Here is a 23,274-nt window from a genome sequence, read left to right on the forward strand (position 1 = left end):
CACATTTACACGTTTTAGAATATTTTATTTTGCGTCAGCGGATATAGAAAACAAAGGAGGGATGAGAGAACAGCAAAGGAAAGGGGCAAAAAGACAGTGTTAAGCGGATTGACCCAACGCTTTCATCGATATCCTCCTCAATTTCCTTGATCTTGGGTCTCGCTCTCCAAGCAGGCCTCCAACCACACGGATCTGTCCGGATCTCCCTCCCCGTCAGTGCCGGCTGTCCCCACCACGCGCGGTCTCATCCGCCACCCCGACCCCACAGCCCACTTTTCCCAGGCCCCTGGCCATCCCGCGCCCGGTAGGAATTCACCTGCACAAAAACAGCCAGGGCAACCGTCCTCCCTCCTCGGAGCCCGCCTCCCGCGGCCCCGGGCTCCCTCCCCCGCCCCCTGCACCACCCCGGTGCCCCGCCCCGGGCGGGGAGAGTCGGGGCGAGGGGAGGGCCTGCCAGGTGAGGCGCGGTCACCCTGGGCCTCTCACTTCCGCCCAGGTGAGGCAGGGCCGACACCGAGCCCGCCCGACCCGGACTCCCACCTGCTCCTCCAGCGCACCAGGTAAAGCGTGGGGTCCCGGCTGTGCAGTGCGCGCTCGCCCCTGGGGGTCCCCGCGCCTGGAGGCCGGCCGGGGGCAGCTCCCTCGCGGGCTTCCCGGGCCTGCCTGCCCTGCCCCCGCGCTCTCCCCGCCCGCCCGCTTGGAGTGGGTGGGAGCCGGAGGAGGAGGGCGCCGCCGGGCGCTCAGAGGGGCCGCGGCGGGGACGGGGCGCCCGCAGCGTCCGTCCGCGCTGGCCCGGGAGGCGGGGCGGGGGCGCCGTCCTCCTGCGTCGGGCCCGGGTGACCCCGCGGTGGTCCCCGCCCCGCCGCTCAGGGCTCGCCGAGGCCGCGGGCAGGGAGGGGCGCCGCCCCGCCTCCCCAGGCCTTTCAGGCCTCGAATCTCGGCCCACTGGTATTCGGGGGTGGCACGGATCCTATTTTGCGCCCATATCGGTGCCCATGTTTCGCTCCCAGAGCTGGGCGGAGTCTTTCACTCCATCGGTGGCCGTGGAAGGAGGGAACGGGGTGAGGGGACAAAGAGGAGGGGGTTATCAGAGCCGGGCTGAGAGGGCGACTTGGGCCCGGCCGCGTCGCGGCGCCTGGTCGTCCCGTAGCGGAGGTTCCCAAGCCAGCGGTCAAGCCGTGGGCTCTGCCAGCCTTGCTGCGTAGACGGGGAGGTTCTGTCGGAAAGTGGTTCCAGCCTTAGGGAAATTCCTGGATTCCTGCTTTTAAATCAAGCTCAGGAAAGCATTTTCAGATCACTCCCACCCTCCAAAGCGCCCCAGCCGTCCCGCACACAGGCCGAATTAAGTGAACACCCCTTCACTTGGCACTTTGTCATATTTCCAAGTGGCTCTTGTCACTTTGGATTCGAGTTTGTTGTTTACTGGCTTGCCTCTGCCATTTAGAGGGTGCCCCTTTCAGGGCCTTGTTTTTCGACTGCATTTAGGGTCTGGCTATTGGTAGGTGCGCGACAAGTGTTTCTTAAATGAATGAAGAAGCCTTGGGAAACCCAGAAGGACAATGTCGGTTCCACTGAGGATGATACTACCACATTCTGGGCTAAATTCCTATTGGCTGCCAATTGATTTGCAGACATCTATTTGAAAGGAGTGGAGGCAGGGGCAGCGGTTAAAAACGTAAATCTGTTTGCAGCATTAGAAAATGTTAGGTGAGATTGAGCGTTTTAGCTAAAGTGAGCTTTGATGTTTTTAGGGCCCCAATGGCCTTTAAGATGTTAACAACAACAACAAAACGCTCCAAATATGTTGAATTTATTTGGGAATGAGAAATGAGCATTATAGCCCGAGGTGCACAGCCCTGGCAAGCCATATATGCATGGAAGAGGGGAGGGTAAAGGGAAACTTTATTGGCAAAATAGTGCAGATAAGCTGGCTGCTTGAAAACAGTTTATTGGTTTTGCAGGCTCAAAGCCAGAGTTGGCCATTGTTGAAGATGCCATTACTGGGCAGGTGTTAAGGAGAGCATCTTATCAGGCCTGGCACCCTGCCTCATGCCTGTTATCTCAGCTACTTAGGAGGCTTAGGCAGGAGGATCGCTTGAGGCCAAGAGTTGGAGACCAGCCTGAGCAACATGCCTGTCTTTACAGAAAAAACTTTTTAAATAGCCAGGTGTGTCGGGAGGTTGAGGCAGGGGAATTGCTTGAGCCCAGGAGATGGAGGCTGCGGTGAGTGGTGTTTGCACCACTACACTCCAGCCTGGGTGACAGAGCAAGAACCCTGTCTCAAAAAAAAAAAAAAAAAAAAAAAAAGGAAAAAAGATTATCTTATCTTATCTGAATTACTGCATTCCTAAAGAAAGAATTTCTTGGGTGGTTATTTTAGTTTGTTCTTGAGACGATCTTTATCTCAGGCATGCAAGCATGAGTTTTCTCCCTCATGCTCTCTAGTTTGGGTCTGACAAAAAGTGATTTTGACCTGGTATCTGCAACTTTCACAAAGGTAATAAGAAAGTTAATAAATATGGAAATACTTATAGATAGAACTTATAAAATGAGTTCTGAAGAGAATTGCCCTTACTAGTCCAGATCCTATTAGGAGGAAGAGAAAAAACACAAACTTTTTCCTCTGCTCTCACACCACTACAATCAGTGTTAACACTTCTGTGACCAAATAAATGTGTGGGCCAATCAGTTCTGCATCAAGCAATAGCTGAGCATCTTCCAGTTCGATTCGGAAACTATTTACCTGGGGGATAGTGTCAGATCCCATAAGACTGCCCTCACTTCTGATGCCAATCACAAGTCCTAAATTGTTTTACCCCGGCTTCTGACTAACCACCTATGAATTGGGAATCCCATAACTCCCGCCTCTGGTTTGGTTAATTTGCTAGAGCAGCTCATAGAACTCAAGAAAACACTTATTTAGGTTTATTACTAGCTTATTATTAAGAGTGTTACAGAGGATACCAGAGGAAGAGATGCATAGGGTGAGGTATGAGAAGGGGCATGCCACCCTCCAGGAACCTCCATGTGTTCAGATATTGAGAAGCTCTCCCTACCCCGTCTTCTTGGGCTTTTTATGGAGACTTCATTGGGTAGACATAATTGAAGCATGGAGTAGGGAAACCCAGCAATGCCTATCTGTTCAGATTTTTCTTGGCCTCTCTCTGTAGCATTCCTTCCTCCAGGGTATGGGCAGGACCCCTTCTTATGGGGGTCTTATGACCTACAATCAGACAAGGGAGGTCAGATAATTTATTAAAATATTTATTTATTTATTTTGAGACAGAGTCTTGCTCTGCTGCCCAGGCTAGAGTGCAGTGGCATGATCTCAGCTCACGCAACCTCCGCCTCCCGGGTTCAAGTGATTCTCCTGCCTCAGATTCCTGAGTAGCTGGGATTACAGGCATGTGCCACCATACCTGGCTAATTTTTGTATTTTTAGTAGAGACAGGGTTTTACCATATTGCCCAGGCTGGTCTCGAACTCCTGACCTCAAGTGATCCACCTGTCTTGGCCTCCCAAAGTGCTGGGATTACAGGCGTGAGTCACTGCACCTAGCCAAAGTTATTTTATTTTATTTTAATTAATTAATTTATTTATTTAGAGACGGAGTCTTGCTCTGTTGCCCAGGCTGGAGTGCAATGGCGCTATCTTGGCTCACTGCAACCTCTGCCTCCCAGGGTCAAGTGCTTCTCCTGCCTCAGCTTTCCAAGTAGCTGGGATTACAGGCGCCTGCCACCACACCTGGCTAATTTTTGTATTTTTAGTAGAGATGAGGTTTTGCAATGCTGGCCAGGCTGGTCTCGAACTCCTGACCTCAGGCGATCCACCCACCTTGGACTCCCAAAGTGCTGGGATTACAGGCGTGAGCCACTGGGCCTGGCAATTATTTTTATTTTTAAAAATTTTTATTCATTTATTTATTTATTTTTGAGACAGAGCCTTACTCTGTTGCCCAGGCTGAAGTGCAGTGCTGCGATCTCCACCCACTGCAACCTTCACCTCCCTGGGTTCAAGCGATTCCCCTGGCTCAGCCTCACAACCTCAGGCGTGCACCACCACGGCTGGGTAATTTTTTTTTTTTTTTTTTTTTTTTTTTTGGTATTTTTAGTAGAGACAGGGTTTTGCCATGTTGGCCAGGCTGGTCTCGGACTCCTGACCTCAAGAGATCTGCCTGACTTGGCCTCCCAAAGTGCTGGGATTACAGATGTGAGCCATCACGCCTGGCCACTTTTAAAAAATTTTTAGTAGAGACTGGGTCTCGTTATATTGCTCAGGCTGGTCTTGAACTCCTGGTCCCAAGCTGTCCTCCCGACTTGGCCTGTGAAAGTGTTGGGCTTACGTGAGCTATGCTTCTGGCCGAGAGAATTTCTTTACAGCCAGCTTCAAGATGGAAAAGCAGGGGAAGATTAGAGTCCTGCCTTGGGGAGAAAAAGGAGCGGATGAAAGGAGGGGCAGGAGAGCGTCAGAGATATTTTTGGGGACTGCTTCTGAGACTTAAAGCACCCCAACAGTATAACAAAAGACTAACAAGAGTTATGGGAGTTATAAACCAGGAACCATGGATGAAAACCAATATACAATATCACAAGGAGGTCACATAAAATAAGTTTCCCATCAGAAAAATAGTTGTGTTTAAAGCTGAATAGAAAATTAAGCTCTCTTCTGCATTTAATGAAACCGTAATAAGTTTAAGCCATGCATTAATATTTCTGTAACTATAAAGCTAACATATTCATTGTAGAAAAATTGGATAAAATTTTCAAAAAAGAAGCTAAAAGTACACAGACTGTCTATTATTGAGAGATAACCACTAATAACATTAGGATGTATTTTCTTTCAGATTGCATTTTTAAAGTTAAAGAGAAAAACCTGTATATGTGTTCTCATAGTGAATTCACATTTAGAACCTTGTGATTCTGAGACAGTGGCTCAGCATTTTCTAGTTCTTACAATTGCATTTTTACGTAACAGCATTTAATAATTATCCTTACACTGAGCAGCCTGCAGGCTGAATTTACTTGCTTTGTTAAAGTTTAACAAGAATACATGAGGTTGGGGAAGCCAACCTTAAGCCTTTGCTCCCCTTGGTGAGCCAACTTAGTAAGTTTTTTGAGAAACGGGACCAATCTACCTTGGTATTTGCATGACCGTTGCTATGTTTTTTTCCTTAGGGTTTTGTGTAGATTTGGATGCCTTTTTTAAAGCCCTTATTTTAGGTTCTGGTGCAAATGGGGAGAAATTTAGTGCCTGTCAATACCCTTCCTTTTAAGTCAGTGGGATAGATCAATGCTGAAGATGTAGAGCTCACTTATTTTTTGTGTTTGTACAGCCGTCCAGCCAGTAAAGTTTGGAGACAAGGAATTGGGTCCACCTACCATATAACGCTTGACAAGTCATTTAATTCTGGTCCTCCAGAATCTGGTCCCATTTGCAAATGGTCTGCCTTACAGAGATTTGGTGAGGTTGAAAGAAAATAATGTTCAAGAATGTGTCTTGTAATCTGTAAGCTATTATTCTCCTGCTTTTTGTTCCTCCCTATGTTGAATTCCGGCAAAATTATGGAGTTGTGATCTTTTTATTGGGAAGAACTCAAGTTTGTGAGTGCTCTTACTCAGATAGTTACTCTAAGAAAAGGCATAGAGACCATATGAGCTGAACTGATGAAGTCTTTCCTAAAAACACGGTGGAGGAAGAAAAAACAAAAACAAAACAGGGATCTTTCTGAAAAGGTATAGATTAAAACTTTACTACAGTAAGCCACTCTCACACATGGGCATGGGCCACTTTATATTGGGTTAGTTAGGATTGAAATGTGCTGTAAATGCACAATACACACGAGATTTTGAACAGATTTCATGTAAAAAAGGAATCTAAAATATCTTACTAATTTTTATTTTTTGAGACACAGTTTCACTCTGTTGTGAAGGCTGGAGCCACCTCCTGGCTTCAAGTGATTCTCGTGCCTCAGTCTCCCAAGTAGCTGGGATTACAGGCGTGCGCCACCACGCCCTGCTAATTTTTGCATTTTTAGTAGAGACGGGGTTTCACCATGTTGCTCAGGCTGTTCTTTAAGTTCTGACCTCGTGATCCACCTGCCTTGGCCTCCCAAAGTGCTGGAATTACAAGCGTGAGCCACTGATCTGAATATGTTTATTCTTAAGAGGGTTTAGTTTACCAAAGCACTTACACGCCTATGTGTATACTGCCTTAATGCCTTTTTTTTTTTTTTTTTTTTTTTTGAGACAAGTCTTGCTCTGTTGCCCATGCTGGAGTGCAGTGGCTTGATCTCCGCTCACTCCAACCTCTGCCTCCCAGGTTCAAGCCATTCTCCTGCCTCAGCCTCCTGAGTAGCTAGGACTGCAGGCATGCACCACCACGTCTGGCTAATTTTTTGTATTTTTAGTACAGACGGGTTCACCATGTTGGCCAGGCTGGTCTCAAACTCCTGACCTCAAGCGATCCGCCCGCCTCAGCCTACCAAAGTGCTGTGATTAGAGGCATGAGCCACTGCGCCTGGCCATGTAAATGGATTAATACTCCAAATTATAGGTCCTCTCTATAACCTCCTCCCTTATACTTACTACAGTGGTGAAACATTTTATTTTTCAGTCTTCTCAGAACTAACTTACTGATTACACACTAAAATCTCTGCTACAATAATTTAATTATTAGCTTTTGCAGTGCCATGATCATGGTTCACTAGCCCTGACCCCCTGGGCACAAGGGTTCCTCCCACCTCAGCCTGGACTACAGGCACGCACCACCACACTCAGCTAGTTTTTGTTTTGGTGCCTGCCACTACGCCCAGCTATATATATATATATAAATATATATATTTTAATTTAAACAGAGTTTCATTCTTGTTGCATTTTTAGTAGAGACAGGGGTTTCACCATGTTGGCCAGGCTGGTGTCGAACTCCTGACCTTGTGGTCCGCCCGCCTCAGCCTCCGAAAGTGCTGGGATTACAGGTGTGAGCCACTGCGCCCAGCCATGAAGTAATTTTTATTAACTCTTTTTTACAAACAAGGGGACTAAGGTGTAGGGAGATTTAAACAATTGGCCTACAGAGCGGGTCGTAGGGATAGACCCTAAGTCTCTATGATTTCAGAGCTCATAGGCTATAGAATTCCCATATTTCAATAATTGGCTATTGAATCAACTGGCAAAAAGTTGATTATTGAAGTAGACATTTAGCTCTAATCCTGTTTTTGTGTTGGTGACCAATAGGAAATGATCTAAATTCTCATCAACAGGAGATTGGGTGAAGAAAGTATGTATTCCTACCGTCGAATGTTACTTAGTTGTTACAGTGGCTGAGCAGGAACTGCCTATATCATCATGAATAACACCCCCCACCCAGCCTGGTGTTTTTTTTTTTTGGAGACAGGGTCTCACTCTGTTGCCCAGGCTGTGGAGTGATCATGGCTTACTGCAGCCTAGACATCCTGGGCTCAATTGATCCTCCCACCTCAGCCTCCTGAGTAGCTGGGAGTACAGGTGTGTGCCACCACAGCTGGCTAATTTTTAAATTTTTTTGTCAAGATGGGGTCTTGCCATGTTGCCCAGGCTGGTCTCAAACTGGGGCTCAAGTGATGTGCCTGCCTTGGCCTCCCAAAGTGCTGAGATAACAGATGAATAAATCTTAAAAATGTAAAGTTGAGCTTAAAATAGCAAGTTGCTGAAGAATAAGTATACAGTATGATGTAATTTATATAAAGTTTAAAAACCTGCTGAACAATAATATTGTAAACCAGGACAATGTGTGGTTTAAGAATTTCACATCTGAATTTTGTCTGTATTGATTGCTTGCATTTGGGGAGCTGCCTCATAGTTCAAAGAAGTTAGTGGAACCACTGTGAGATGAACATTCTCTAATGTAGGTTGTACTCTTAGAACCAAAGCAGACCAAGGTCCTGCCCTTGCTTTGAGCCTTTGCACACCTTGCTTGGTTTGGTAGATGGCTTTTAGGCCTGGGTCTGTGGGCTTTCAGGGACAGGTCAGTTTCATTTCACTTTAGCTGCCATTAATAATAATTAGTGGGTGTGGCTTTGACAGCAGGGGCTGGTGGGCAGGGCTTCTGCCTGGTCTCCCTTGGGTTATTTTCTGGAGCTTTTTTTTTCTTTTTTTTTGAGATGGAGTTTCACTATTTTTGCCCAGGCTGGAGTGCAATGGTGTGGTCTCGGCTCACCACAACCTCTGCCTCCCGGGTTCAGGTGATTCTCCTGCTACTACTACCACTGAGTAGCTGGGATTACAGGTGCCCGCGACCATGCCTGGCTAATATTTTTGTATTTTTAGTAGAGATGGGGGTTTCTCCATGTTTGTCAGGCTGGTCTTGAACTCCCAACCTCAGGTGTTCTGCCTGCCTCGGCCTCCCAAAGGGCTGGGATACAGGCATGAGCCACCACGCCAAGCCCATTTTTTGGAGCTTCTGATGAAGTTCCAGGACACAGTGTGGTAGAAGAGGGAGATGAGTTAAGTGAATGTTGAGGGTCAGGTTGTAAATCTTTCCACCATTTAAAATTTGAAGTATTCTCTCATTTTTAAAGTAGTTATCTACTAAAAGGTCACTAACAGTTGAACCCCTTCCCCATGGAATTAACTCCCTCCAATGGCATCTATGTTTCCTTGCTTTGTTTTTACCTTTTTCCATAGCATCCCTTTCCCTTTTTTATTTTATTTTACTTTTTTTTTTAATTTTTTTTTTTTGAGATGGAGTCTCACACTCTGTTGCCAAGGCTGGAGTGCAGTGGTGCGATCTCCACCCACTGCAATGTGTGCCTCATGGATTCAAGTGATTCTCCTGCCTCAGCCTCCTGAATAGCTGGGATTACAAGTGTGCACCATGACACCTGGCTAATTTTTGTACTTTTAGTGGAGACGGGGTTTCACCATGTTGGCCAGGCTGGTCTCAAACTCCTGGCCTCAAGTGATCCATCTCCTTGGCCTCCCAAAGTGCTGGGAGTACAGGCGTGAGCCACCACGCCTGATTCCTGATACGACCATATTTTCTGGGGAGAAGCTGGGAGTGCACAGTCGGCAGTGTGGGTAAAATTGAACAGCATTTTTGAGGTGGAAACTAATCATTAGTGAATAGTATGAATGCCCAGGTCTTTTTAGTTGGGACTGGCTACATGATCAGAGACCTCTAAGTGTGAAAATTGCCCAGATTTTTTTTCGTCATTGTTGCTCATTGGGGAAAACTGCTACCAACCAGAATATAGAAGCCTACCATAGACTGGGCGCATTGTCTCTAGACTGTAATTCCAGAACTTTGGGAGGCCAAGGCAGGCAGATCATCTGGGCACAGGAGTTTGAGACCAGCCTGACCAACATGGTGAAATCCCGCCTTTACTAAAAATACAAAAATTAGCCAGGTATGGTGGTGCACACCTGTAGTCTCAGCTACTAGGGAGGCTGAGGCAAGAGGATTGCTTGAACCCTGGAGGTGGAGGTTGCAGTGAGCCAGGATCGCACCCATGCACTCCAGCATGGGCAACAGAGTGAGACCCTGTCTCAAAATAATAATAATAATAATAATAATAATAATAAAATAAAAAAGGCCAGGCGTGGTGGCTCATGCCTGTAATCCCAGCACTTTGGGAGGCCGAAGCGGGTGGATCACCTGAAGTCGGAGTTTGAGACCAGCCTGACCAACATGGAAAAACCCTATCTCTACTAAAAATACAATATTAGCCCGGCGTGGTGGCTCATACCTGTAATCCCAGCTACTTGGGAAATTGAGGCAGGAGAATCGCCTGAACCCGGGAGGCAGAGGTTGTGGTTAGCCAAGATCTCTCCATTGCACTCCAGCCTGGGCAACAAGAGCAAAACAACATCTCCAAAAAAAAAAAAAAAAAAAAAGTCTACCATATAGCAGTTTAACTTTGTTCCTACAAAAGTAGCCAAGTTATAGGAAGAGTATTGGTATATTGGTATACATTGGCTAACTTTGAATAGTTTAATGAGAAAATTAGCATTAGTTAACTGAATTATTCTGAAAAACTGACTCCGTTTTCTTTTTTTTTTTTTTTTTTTAAGATGGAGTCTTGCTCTGTCACCCAGGCTGGAGTGCAATGATGCAATCTCGGCTCACTGCAACCTCTGCCTCCCAGGTTCAAGCGATTCTTCTGGCTCAGACTCCTGAGTAGCTGGGATTACAGGCGCCTGCCACCACACCCGGCTAATTCTTGTATTTTCAGTAGAGGCGAGTTTTCACCATGTTGGCCAGGTTGGTCTCAAAACTCCTGACCTTGTGATCCGAGGCCTCCCTTGTGCCCGCGTCGGCCTCCCAAAGTGCTGGGATTACAGGTGTGAGCCACTGCGCCCGGCTTTCATTTCTTTTTAAAAAAATTTATGTTCATTGAAGCACTATTCACAAGTTTTAATTTCAGATTCTGAATTTAAAGTGGTGTCTTTCAACTTCAATTTCAACATTTCCTGAATGTTCACTGTCAGGAGGATTTAAACATTGCTTAGGCTTAAGCATATATCTGCAAACTGTCAGGATTGTTCTGGAATTTATATATGTTTCCAAAATTCCAGGGATATAGTGGTCCAAAATATAGTATTTTTATATTTAAGGTATTTAGAAAAGTCTTGTCATTTGGTAGGAACACAAGGCTAGGTAGGACACCTGACTTGAATCTGCATTTGTATGGCAGCAGATGTATTTATTTGAAGTACTGGTGGAGAGCAACCATTATTCTTTGGCTAGGAAAGTTTGTTTTTCGTTTAATCAGTACCTCATAAATGCTGAGCTTTGAGGACAAAGGAATGATAATTAGACACATCCTGAGCTTTGTACTCCAAAGGAAACAATAGAAACTTAAACCTTCAATTTTTGAAAAACTTCAGAAATCATGACTATATTTATGCTTGACATTGATCTTTGCACTTGATATTGATAAGCGTAAATATGATTAAATTTACACTTGCTCATTGATTCTTCAAACTCCCTGGTTCAATGAGCTCTGGAAAATTCCCACTGGGGAGTTGTGTGTGGCCTAATTGTGACCTGCCCAATTCACATATGCAGTTAGAGGCTGAACACCTGTTCTTTCCCAAAGATATTGCAAGTGATCTTTTTCTCCCCAAATTTCAGGTTAGATATATCATATGTCTTAGTAAATCAGTAGGGAATTACATTCTTGTGAGGTACTGGGAGCTCAAAAAGTGTGTTTCTCAGAATCCTTACTTTGCCTAAATTCTTGATTCTATTATATATATTTTATTTTTATTTTTTTGAGACAGAGTCTTGCTCTGTCACCAGGCTGGAGTGCAGTGGTGTGATCTTGGCTCACTGCAACCTCCGCCTCCCGGGTTCAAGCGATTCTCCTGCCTCAGCCTCCCAAGTGGCTGGATTACAGGTATGCATCACCACGCCCAGCTGATTTTTGTATTTTTAGTAGAGATGGGGTTTCACCATGTTGGCCAGGCTGGTCTCGAACTCTTGACCTCAGGTGATCCACCTGCCTTGGCCTCCCAGAGTACTGGGATTATAGGCATGAGCCACTGTGCCCAGCCTATATATTTTATTTTTTATCTTAATCAGATCAAGAGTTTAATAAAAAATATATAATAAAATAAATATAATAAAATATAATTTAATTTAAAATTAAATTTCTATGTCCCTTCAAATACTTCATTAATTGGCGTTGGCCTAGGCCTTGGGTTTTAAAAAGCCACAATATTATAATAATTTCCTTCAATCACATTCTACAGTGAACCGGATATGAAAAATTCATGGCACAAACTCTCTTGATCAATGATGGAGTGGAAGCTCCCAAGCATAATAAAGTTCTCATTCTCTGGAGGCTGTCCAACAATGAGGACAGTGGTACAATGTGGCATCTTAATTTCTAGCTGTGACCAACTGTAGGTAGCCTATCTATGACAAGTTAGACTCAGTTTTACCATGTTTCAACAAAGTTGAAATCCCCCTCCATAAGCCCTGTTGGTTTCTTTTACTAAACAGGTCAAATTTGAATGACCAAAGATTTCCTGTGACCATACCCTGAGTGAGACCTACGTTCCATTTAGCCTGAGTGCTGTTTGATGGATAGTGCGTTGTAGAGTTGTGTTTCTTCCTTTTCTTGTCATATACTCTTTTTTATCTTAGCTAACTGCACCCTCAATTTCCTGGGCTCGGGTAATTCTCCCACCTCAGCCTCCCAAGCAACTGGAACTACAGCCTTGCCACCATGCCTGGCTAACTTTTTGCATGTTTTTTTTTTTTTTTTTTTTTGTAGATACAGGGTTCTGCTATGTTGCCCAGGCTGGTCTCAAACTCCTGGGCTCAAGCAATCCACCCACTTGGGCCTTTCAAAGTCCTGGAATTACAGGCATGAGCCACCGTGCCTGGCCTTATATACTCATAAAGCTTTAATCTTCTTCCCTAGACATTTCTTTACACCATGGAATTGTAATTTTCCAGGCCTGCTTTGTGGACATAGTTTAACCTTACTAATTATGAGTCAGAGACCTGGGTTTCATGATGTGCACCTGTAGTCCCAGCGACTCAACAGGCTGAAGCCAGAAGATCTCTTGAGCCCAGGAGTTCAGATACAGCCTGGGCAACATAATGAGACCCTGTTTCTAAAAAAATAGAATAAAGTAAGAGAGGTAGATGGCCAACCAATTTCTACCCTTAATCCTTACCAAGGGATACTCCAGTATGGTCTCCAAAATGTGCAAGATGATCCATTAAGAGGTTAGGAAGATGGGCAGGGCACGATAGCTCACGCCTGTAATCCCTTTGGGGGATTACACTTTGGGAGGCTGAGGCGGGTTGGTCACGAGGTCAGGAGTTTAAGACCAGCCTGGCCAAGATGGTGAAACCCTGTCTCTACAAAAAATACAAAAAAAATTAGCCGGGTGTGGTGGCAGGCGCCTGTAGTCCCAGTTACTTGGGAGGCTGAGGCAGGAGAATGGCGTGAACCTGGGAGGCGGAGCTTGCAGTGAGCCGGGATAGCGCCACTGCACTCCAGCCTGGGCGACAGAGCGAGACTCCGTCTCAAAAAAAAAAAAAAAAAAAAAAAATTAGCTGGGCTTAGTAGCAGGCTCCTGTAATCCCAGCTATTCAGAAGGCAGAGAATTGCTTAAACCCGGGAGGTGGAGGTTGCAGTGAGCCGAGATGGCGCCACTGCACTCCAGCCTGGGCGACAGAGCGATACTCCGTCTTTAAAAAAAAAAAAAAAAAAAGGTTAGGAAGATGACAATAAAACTTTACCATTTTTACCTTACCCTCATAAAGTTTCTATTTTATGTATGTTTTAAAACATATGTTAGTATAGTAGTATATGTTTATAATTATTTAAAAATAAATTGAGATACATGGCCAACACATTTTTACTGATGGGAATGTGTGTTTTAAAAAGTTTGAAGACCACTAATCTATACTATTATCAGAATTACCTTTTAAAAATAGAAATCTGGACTCAGTACTTCCCTACTTAAAAGTCTTTAATTATTTCCTGTTGCTAACAGGATAAAGACCAGTCTGCTTAGCATTGTTTACAAGGACCCTTTCAAATTAGTCTATCTAAATCAGAGCTTCTCAAACTATCAATGGTGAAAGATCAGGCTCTCCACTCTATAATCTTTCAAGAACTGATATTTTTGTAAAAGAAGCTATTAGAAAAAATGAAATTTTAAAAAGACATACAAAATAAGGCCATGTGTCTTTTTTTTTTTTTTTTTAGACATAGTTTCTGTTGCCCAGGCTGGAGTGCAATGGCGTGATCTCAGCTCACCGCAATCTCTGCCTCCTGGGTTCAAGCGATTCTCCTGCCTCAGCCTCCCAAGTAGCTGGGATTACAGGCACCCACCACCACACTCAGCTAATTTTTGTATTTTTAGTAGAGACGGGGTTTCTCCATGTTGGTCTCGAACTCCTGACCTCAGGTGATCCGCCCACCTCGGCCTTCCAAGCTGCTGGGATTGCAGGTGTAAGCCACCGCACCCGGCCGCCAAGTTTTTTATTACTAAATGTAAGACATTTTACTCTGCCATATTGCAGGAAAGTTTCTAAATGTTCATTCTCAATTTCGATACTTGTGCCATTATGGGCCAAGCATCAGTTTGCAGTCTATACTTGGAGTAACAGTGGTCTTTTTTCCCCTTTCTGCTACTTCTGGAGATCTTATATTAGGTCCTTTAAAGCTAGTTATTATTTTCACAGAAAGGCACTTTTGCGTCTGTAATGCAGTGGTTCTCCAGTTGTGGTTTCTGATCTAGCAGCATCACAGGGTCACAGGAGAACTTGCTAGAAATGCAGATTTTCAGGGCCCACCTCAGACCTACGGAATCAGAAACTCTGAGAGTGGGACTCTGCAATTTGTGTTTTAACAAGCCCCACAGGTGATTCTGATGCATGCTAAAGTTTGAGAACCACTAACCTAGGGTAGCCTTATATATTGCTCAAACCAGGACACTTTTTTTTTTTTTTTTTTTTTTTTTTTTTTTGGTTTTTGGAGACAGAGTCTGTTTCTGTTGCCCAGGCTGGAGTGCAGTGGCATGATCTCGGCTCACTGCAACCTCCGCCTCCTGGGTTCAAGTGATTCTCTCTCCTTAGCCTCCCAAGTAACTGGGGCAACAGGCGTGCGCCACCACACCCAGATAATTTTTTACATTTTTAGTAGAGATGAGGTTTCATCATATTGGCCAGGCAGGTCTTGAACTCCTGACCTTGTGATCCGCCTGCCTCAGCCTCCCAAAGTGCTGGGATTATAGGCATGAACCACCATACCCGGACTGTTTTTTTATTTACAACGAGAGAGGTTTCTGTTGTGTTCTCATTCCAGTATTCCTAAACTTTTTAGGTAGGATTAGTCACTCTTTATGATTTCTCTTAGCACATGGTACATACCTCTGCTCTGCTATTGTGTGTATATGCCTTATAGTATAATTATCCCACTGTGTGGCTTGCAGACTGTCATAGCCATTGTTTTTTGGTCACTTTTACTTTTTTTTTTTTTTGATCTTGCTCTGTTGCCAGACTGGAGTGCAGTAATGCAGTCATGGTTCACTGCAACCTTGATCTTCTGGGCTCAAGCGAGTCTCCCACCTTAGCCTCCTGAGTAGCTGGGACACAGGTGTGTGTTAACAGGCCTGGCTAATTTTTAAATTTTTTTGTAGAGACTGGGTCTCACTATGTTGTCCAGGCTGGTCTTGAACTCCTGGGCTCAAGCAATTCTTGCACCTTGGCTTCCTAAAGTGCTGGGATTATAGGTGTGAGCCACTGCATTGGGCCTTATTTTTCATTATTTTTATTTTTGTGTTTTGAGACAGGGTCTCATGCTGTTGCCCAGGCTGGAGTGCAGTGGTGCTATCTCAGCTCACTGTGCCTCAACCTTCTCGAACCCAGGTGATCCTACCACCTTAGCCCTCTGGGTAGCTGGGACTACAGGTGTGCACCATCACACCCAGCTAATTTTTGTATTTTATGTAGATACAGGGCTTTGCCATGTTACTCAGGCTGGTTTCAGACTCCTGGGCTCAAGCGACCCACATGCCTTGTTCTCCTAAAGTGCTGGGTTCAAAGGCATGAGCCACCATGCCTGGCTCCCTAGTTTTTAAATTATAAAATTAATACCTGCAGCATTTAAAGTTGTAAAATGAAAAGTTTAATTTTTAAATCTCTCCATCCTCACATCTACTTTCTAGAAGTAGTCACTATTACTACATTGACTATCTTTCTAAATCTCTTTTTTTAATATGTATGTCTAGCTATGTTGACCATGCTGATGTTGAACTCCTGGGCTCAAGTGATCCTCCCACCTCAGCCTCCTGAGTAGCTGGGATCTCACTGTGTTGCCCAGGCTGGCCTCAAACCCTGGGGCACAAGTGATCCTCCTGCTTCGGCCTCCCAAAGTGCTGGGATTGTAGGCATGAGTCAATGCACCCGGCCACTCTGTCTTTTGAGATTAAGATGCCACTATCTTCTGGGTATAGAGAGGACACCTCTCACATGAGGATCCTATGATCTGCTTCAGGGGAAGTCCTTTTTGCACCTGCTGTTTCTCAGATTCCTTCAACTTAAAATATTAAAAAATGCCAAGGTGTCATATTTTGGGAGTAGCATGTTCTGAAGCCTGTCCTAGTCAGTTCCCTATCACCCTGCCCCAGGTAAATTAATCCATAATTGTAGATTAGTTTTGTCAGTACTTGAACTTCATATGAATGGAATCATACAGTATGGTTTGTGCCTTTTTTGGGTCAGGTTTCTTTATTTCAACATATCATTTTTGATATTTATCCTTGTTGTGTGTATCAGTAATTTTTCCTTTTTATTTCTAAATATTATATACCATTATTTGTTTATTCATCTGTTACTAGACACTTGGGTTTTTCTAGTTTTGGGGTTTTTATAAATAAAAATGCTATAAACTTTCATGTACAGGTGTTTTTGTGAGCATATATTTTCATGAATACTGAGTAAGTATTTGTAAGTGGAAGTGCTAGGTCATATAGTAAGTATATTTTTAACTTTGTAAGAAACTACCAATTTTCCGAAGTGGTTGTGACATTTTACATTTCTCTTAGCAATGTACAATAGTTCCAGGCACTTCACAACCTCGTTGACACTTAGTATTGTCTGTTTTTAAATTTTAGTTATCTTAATGGGTGTGTAGTGGCACCTCATGGTGGTTATAATTTTGAATTTCACTGAGTGGAGTCTTGATGAAGAATGTTCTTGAGGTTTTCCTTAATTTTTCTACAGGATTATAGCCATATACAATTGAAATTCATCTTTTATATTTTTAAATTTTTTCTTTAGGTATCTTTAAGAGTGATTGAAGAGAATAATTCAAAATGCCTGAAAATCCTGCTACAGGTATACTGGATATATTGTTCTATAATTAAATTAATGATTTAAAAATGGAATCTCAGATGGGACTTAACTATTACTCTACTTATTCATCTTGACCCAAGATAAACTGCAGGTCCTGCAGGTACTTGATCGCCTGAAAATGAAATTGCAGGAGAAGGGTGACATGTCGCAGAATGAGAAGTTATCTATGTTTTATGAGACACTGAAGAGTCCTCTCTTCAACCAGATACTCACACTTCAGCAGTCCATCAAGCAACTGAAGGGGCAAGTAAGTTACCCATCAGAGTTTTACATTAATATATTATATTAATATATTCAAACCATCAAAGAAAGAGAAGATAGACAAAGACAAATTATCTTTAAGGACTCAGTTCAGCAAAGAGACTGTATTGGGACCTGTAACCTATAACCTGTGGGTAGCATTGGCATAGATAATTTAGAAATGTCGATAATCAATTTTTTCTTTGGTAGCTGGACGTGATGGCATGTACCGGTAGTCCCAGCAACTCAGGAGTCTGAGGTGGGAGGATTGCTTGATCCCAGGAGTTCCAGGTTGCAGTGAGCTATGATCATGCCACTGCACTCCAGCCTGGATGGCAGAGTTGAGACCCTGTCTCTCAAAAAAAAAAAAAAAATTGTGTTTGGTTTTAGAATATGGTTTTTGTACTTATTTAAGTATGTAAAGGTCAGATGCTTTGAGAATTCTCAACATCTTCAAAACTATAAAATAGTGCTTAACTTAAATATATTTTCTTTTTATTTTGAGACAAAGTTTCTCTCTGTCACTGAGGTGGGAGTGCAGTGCTGTGATCCTAGCTCACTGCAGCCTTGACCTCCCAGGCTCAAGCAATGTTCCCACCTCAGCTTCCAGAATAGCTGGGTTAGGTGTGTGCCACCACAGTTGGGCTAATTTTTAAAAATTTTTATAGAGACAGGGTCTCCCTATATTGCCCAGGCTGGTCTCAAACTACTGGCCTCAAGCAGCCCTCCTGCCTTAGCCTTCCAAAGTGCTGGGATTATAGGCATGAGCCACCTTGCCCAGGCATATTTTCTTCATGAAGTCTTTTTTTTTTTTGGTCTTTTTTAATTTTTTTTTTTTTTAGTAGATAGGGGGTTTCACCGTGTTAGCCAGGATGGTCTCTGTCTGCTGACCTCGTGATCTGCCCGCCTCGGCCTCCCAAAGTGCTGGGATTATAGGCATGAGCCACCTCGCCCGGCCGAAGTCTTTTATCTAACAAGAGGTGATCATTGGCCGGGCACGGTGGCTCACGCTTGTAATCCCAGCACTTTGGGAGGCCGAGGCGGGCGGATCACGAGGTCAGGAGATCGAGACCATGATGAAACCCTGTCTCTACTAAAAATACAAAAAATTAGCCGGGCGTGGTGGCGGGCGCCTGTAGTCCCAGCTACTCGGAGAGGCTGAGGCAGGAGAATGGCGTGAACCCGGGAGGCGGAGCTTGCAGTGAGCCGAGATCACACCACTGCACTCCAGCCTGGGTGACAGAGCGAGACTCCATCTCAAAAAAAAAAAAAAAAAAAAGAAGTGATCATGCCCTTATAGCACAATAGTCACACTTCTCTTAATTATCAAATATTTATTGTCTTTCATGCATATTCTGATTAGAAGTTCCTTGGAAGCAGCCTACCTGGTATTTAAATATATAGTTGTGTTTCCTCTACTCATTTACCACACTATCTGTATCTTCAGGCTCTAATACATCATCATTGAATAAGGGACACATATCACCTCTTCTTAGAGGGGTGCAAATTAGTAGTTGTGGGATTTTTTTGTGTGTGTGTGCTGAGATCGAACCAGAAATTAATTGTTTTAACTGTCCTCTTGGATTCTTTGTTTTGGGGTCAGGGATGGCAAATTACTTTTAAATCACCTATTCTGGAAGCTGAACTTGAATAGTAGCTACACCATAGATGAAATTTTGGCAGAATTTAAAACATAATTGGAGCTAATTTAGCACAGTTAAGTGAAAATTTACAAAATTTGGGAAAAATGGTTTTTGCTGACAAACTAAAATGCTTGCCCATTAAGTATTTTGTGAGTGATTTGTTTATAACCAATTAAGGATTAAACTCTACATGTGTCTTTCTGTGAATTGCTTTCTTTAGACCAGAATTTATACCCTAATTTTAGCACTGCCTGTATTGATGTTTAGCTTTCTGTATTTCTCTTGGTCATAGAATATCACAATAGTGAATGCTGTTGGTAACAACTGAAATTGGCAAAGATCAGCAGAAATCTATCACACTTGTTGGACTAAGAGTGGATGTAACTACCCCTTCCTAATAACAATTCTTTATATTTGTATAGTTTGGAGTTGTTACGTGCACAGTCATATTTTATACATTGGACTGTATAATCCCTGTAGCCAGGAGTTTTTTATTTTTTCTTTGAGGTTTTATTGACATTCATTCTTTTTTTTTTTTTTTTTGAGGCAGAGTCTTTGCCTGGGCTAGAGTACAGTGGTGTGATTATGGATCATTGCAGCCTCAACCTCCTGGGCTCAAGCAATCCTCCCACTTCATCCTCCCAGGTAGCTGGGACTACAGGCATGTGACACCATGCCCAGCTAATTTTTGTATTTTTTGTTGAGACGAGAGTCTCGCTATGTTGCCCATGCTGGTCTTGAACTCCTGGCCTGAAGCAGTCCTCCCACCTTGATCTCCCAAAGTGCTGGGGTTACAGGTATGAGCCATCACACCCGGCCTAACATTTATTCTTTTTTTTTTTTTTTGAGACAGAGTCTCGCTCTGTCATCCAGGCTGAGTGCAGTGGTGCAATCTTGGCTCACTGTAGCCTCCACCCGCGGGGTTCAAGCAATTCTCCTGCCTCAGCCTCCCAAGTAACTTGGAATTACAAGTGTGCACCACCATGCCCAGCCAATTTTTGTATTTTTGATAGAGATGGGGTTTCACCACTGACATTTATTCTTAATGTTACCTTTATTCCACTGTTTTGGCAGTTGTATCAGCCAATGATATTTTAAATTATGTCTACCATAATTACATGATTCTCCTCTTTCTACCAATGTTTAAGTGGCTCCTTGACTCACTTACTGCTAATCTTGAGTAAGTTACTTAACCCCTGTGTGCCTTGGTTTTTAGGCTTACAAAATGGGATAATGATATCTCATTAGATTGTTTTAAGAATTAAATGATAATACCTGCAATCATGCTGGTATAGTACTTACTCATAGCAAGCACTCAATAAGTACAGTTATTATCGTTATATACTACCTGTGGATCTTTTGTTGCTCCCCACGTGGAAATGTACAGATAAATGGAAAAAGGTTTAGTGCCTTACACTGTTATGTGACTGGATGCATCTGTATATGTGAAGTGTAATAAGATGTCAGTGTTCATGCTGTTAACTTGGAGTAGTGGTAGAAGGCAGGAAATAAGAACAAATTTTAAGCTATTAAACATTTTGTGTAATACTAAATTAAAAAAATTTTTAGCCTTGTGAATACACAGATTGATCTATCTTTACCTTATTTCTTTCCCATGTATATATTTAATGTGCAAATTATCCACGCAATGGTCAAAATATATTTAATAAATAGAACAATTTTTCTATAGATTTCTGTTGATGATTCTTTTTTTCTCTCTCCAACAGCTCAACCATATACCCTCAGATTGTTCAGCCAACTTTGATTTTTCTAGGAAAGGTTTGTTAGTGTTCACAGATGGTTCCATTACTAGTGGAAATGTCCACAGGCCCTCTAATAACTCGACTGTATCTGGGTTATTTCCTTGGACCCCGAAGTTGGGAAATGAAGACTTTAACTCAGTCATTCAACAGATGGCTCAGGTAAAGTTGTATCTTCTCATGGAAATATTTAGCTTCATTTCTCCTGTTTTAGTTTTACAAAGGAACTTATACTCATTCTTTTTGCTGTAAAATGTGTTAGTATGTATTTTGCTTGCTTGTATTTTTATATCGTTAGGAGAATCGGACACCATTTTCTAACTTGTGTGTTGAAAATTTATTGACTTAAAATTACATAAGGAAAGTATCCATGTATGTGGTAAGAAGAGTTTTTAAAAAAAATAATTAACATTTATTTTTTGAGATAAGGTCTTGCTAAGGAGAGTTTTTAGACAATGACTAATTGAACACATCTCTATTCTTGTTAAAATAAGATTTTTGGCCGGGCGCAGTGGTTCACGCCTGTAGTCGCATCACTTTCTGAGGCCGAGGAGGGCGGATCACCGGAGGTCAGGAGTTTGAGACTAGCCTGGCCAACATGGCAAAACCCTGTCTCTACTAAAAGTAGAAAAATTAGCCGGGCGTGGTGGCAGGCGCCTGTAATCCCAGATAGTTGGGAGGCTGAGGCAGGAGAATCGCTTGAACCCCGGAGGCGGAGGTTGCAGTGAGCCGAGATCGTGCCACTGTACTCCAGCCTGGGTGACAACCCATAATTAATGGCAATTAGAACTAATGTAATTTGGAAAATCTAGAAAACATTTGGAAGGATAATCTGGTTGTAGCCCCTAATACCTATTAAAAATTAAATAATAAACAATTAAAATTTTGGACATGTTAGTTTTATGTATGTTCACCTCGACCTTCAAGTGCCATTAAAAATGAAATGAGGTGTGAACGTGGTAGCTTATATCTATAATCTTTGGGAGGCAGAGGCAGGAGGATTGCTTGAAGCCAGGAGTTCAAGAACAGCCTGGGTAATGTAGGGAGACCCCCATCTTTACAAAAATAAAAATAAAAATATAGTCAGGCATGGTGGCACTCACCTGTAGCTCCAGGTACCTGGAAGGCTAACATTGGTAGATCACTTGAGCCCAGAAATTCAAAGCTGTAGTGAGCTATGATCGCACCACTGTACTCCAGCCTGGGTGACAGAGCCAAGACCTGTCTCTTAAAAAAATAAATAAATAAATAAATAGACAAACTTAAGTTGCATTGTTAAATAGAATCTGTTTAAGGTGTAATAATTAAATAATATTCTGGTCTTAGTTTTTGACTTTATAGTTCTATCCCTTTCTTTTTTTCCTTTTCTTTCTTTTTTTTTTTTTTTTTTTTGAAATGGAGTCTTGCTCTGTCGCCCAGGCTGGAGTGCAGTGGCGCGATCTTGACTCACCGTAACCTCTACCTCCTGGGTTCAAGCAATTCTCCTGCCTCAGCCTCCTGAGTAGCTGGGACTACAGGCTCGTGTCACCACGCCTGGCTAATTTTTGTATTTTTAGTAGAGTCAGGGTTTCACCATGTTGGCCATGATAGTCTCTCCTGACCTCGTGATCCTCCCGCCTCGGCCTCCCAAAGTGCTGGGATTACAAGCATGAGCCATCGCGCCGGGCCGGTTCTATCTCTTTCATCTGACTAGTAATTATTTTTATGTGGTGCTTTTTTTAGTTGATTACATTTATGAAGTTCTCATGTTATAAGTGCAGTTACTAACTAAAGCAATAAAATACCTGGCTGTCACAAGAACAGTTCTACCTGTTCTTACAGGTAGAACCCATGTAAATGGTGGCCTTTTCAGAGTCTTTTGAATTTACCTAATAAATAGAATATCAATTGGGCTGGGCACGGTAGCTCACACCTGTAATCTCAGCACTTTGAGAGGCCGAGGCAGGCGGATCACGAGGTCAGGAGATCGAGACCATCCTGGCTTACATGGTGAAACCCTGTCTCTACTGAAAATAAAAAAAAATTAGCCGGGCTGGTGGCGGGCGCCTGTAGTCCCAGCTACTCCGGAGGCTGAGGCAGGAGAATGGCCTGAACCCAGAAGGTGGAGCTTTCAGTGAGTCGAGATTGCGCCGCTGCACTCCAGCCTGGGCGACAGAGCGAGACTCCGTCTCAAAAAAAAAAAATAAATAAATAAATAAATAGAATATCAATTAATCAACAATAGAATTAAAAACAGAGCCCTATAAAATGCAGCTGGTACTGACAGGTTAAATACTGACATTTTGGATATATCTAATTTATTTTCCTCATTTAAAAATATATTTTGCTGCTGGGCACTGTGGCTCACGTCTGTAATCCCAGCAATTTGGGAGGCTGAGGCGGGTGGATCGCTTGAGCTCAGGAGTTTGAGACCAGCCTGGGCAACATGGCGAAACCCTGTCTCTACAAAAAATACAAAAATTTGCCAGGCATGGTGATGCATGCGTATAGTCCCAGCTACCCAGGAGGCTGAGGCAGGAGGATCGCTTGAGCCCAGAAGACAGAGGTTGAAGTGAGCCGAGATCATGCCACTGCACTCTAGCCTGGGCAACAGAGCGAGACCCTGTCTCAAAGAAAAAAAGTAAAATAAAAATCTACTTTGCATCAAGAGAATTTAAGGAAATTCAATGTAAAAAAGTAATTCAGAATTTACTATGGGAAAAGGTATTTTTCTCAGGAGTTTCCATCTAGCTTGGGATTCATCTCATAATGTGAATGAAGTGTGAAAATAC

At 43.3% G+C, this 23,274-nt stretch overlaps 1 protein-coding gene across 1 annotated transcript in view; it reads left to right on the forward strand.

The window, feature by feature from the left end:
* Positions 1-470: 470 nt before the first annotated feature.
* PATJ (PATJ crumbs cell polarity complex component) overlaps positions 471-23,274 on the forward strand; it is a 416,491-nt gene continuing 393,687 nt past the window's right edge. Inside the window, exons 1-4 of the mRNA XM_030812925.1 lie at positions 471-560; positions 16,786-16,842; positions 16,941-17,107; positions 20,471-20,665. Of these exons, the coding sequence (XP_030668785.1) occupies positions 16,821-16,842; positions 16,941-17,107; positions 20,471-20,665 (384 nt within the window). The 5' untranslated portion in view covers positions 471-560; positions 16,786-16,820. The remainder of the gene's footprint in view (positions 561-16,785; positions 16,843-16,940; positions 17,108-20,470; positions 20,666-23,274) is intronic.

This window comes from Nomascus leucogenys, chromosome 5 (assembly GCF_006542625.1).
Source record: "Nomascus leucogenys isolate Asia chromosome 5, Asia_NLE_v1, whole genome shotgun sequence".
Lineage (NCBI taxonomy): Eukaryota > Metazoa > Chordata > Mammalia > Primates > Hylobatidae > Nomascus > Nomascus leucogenys.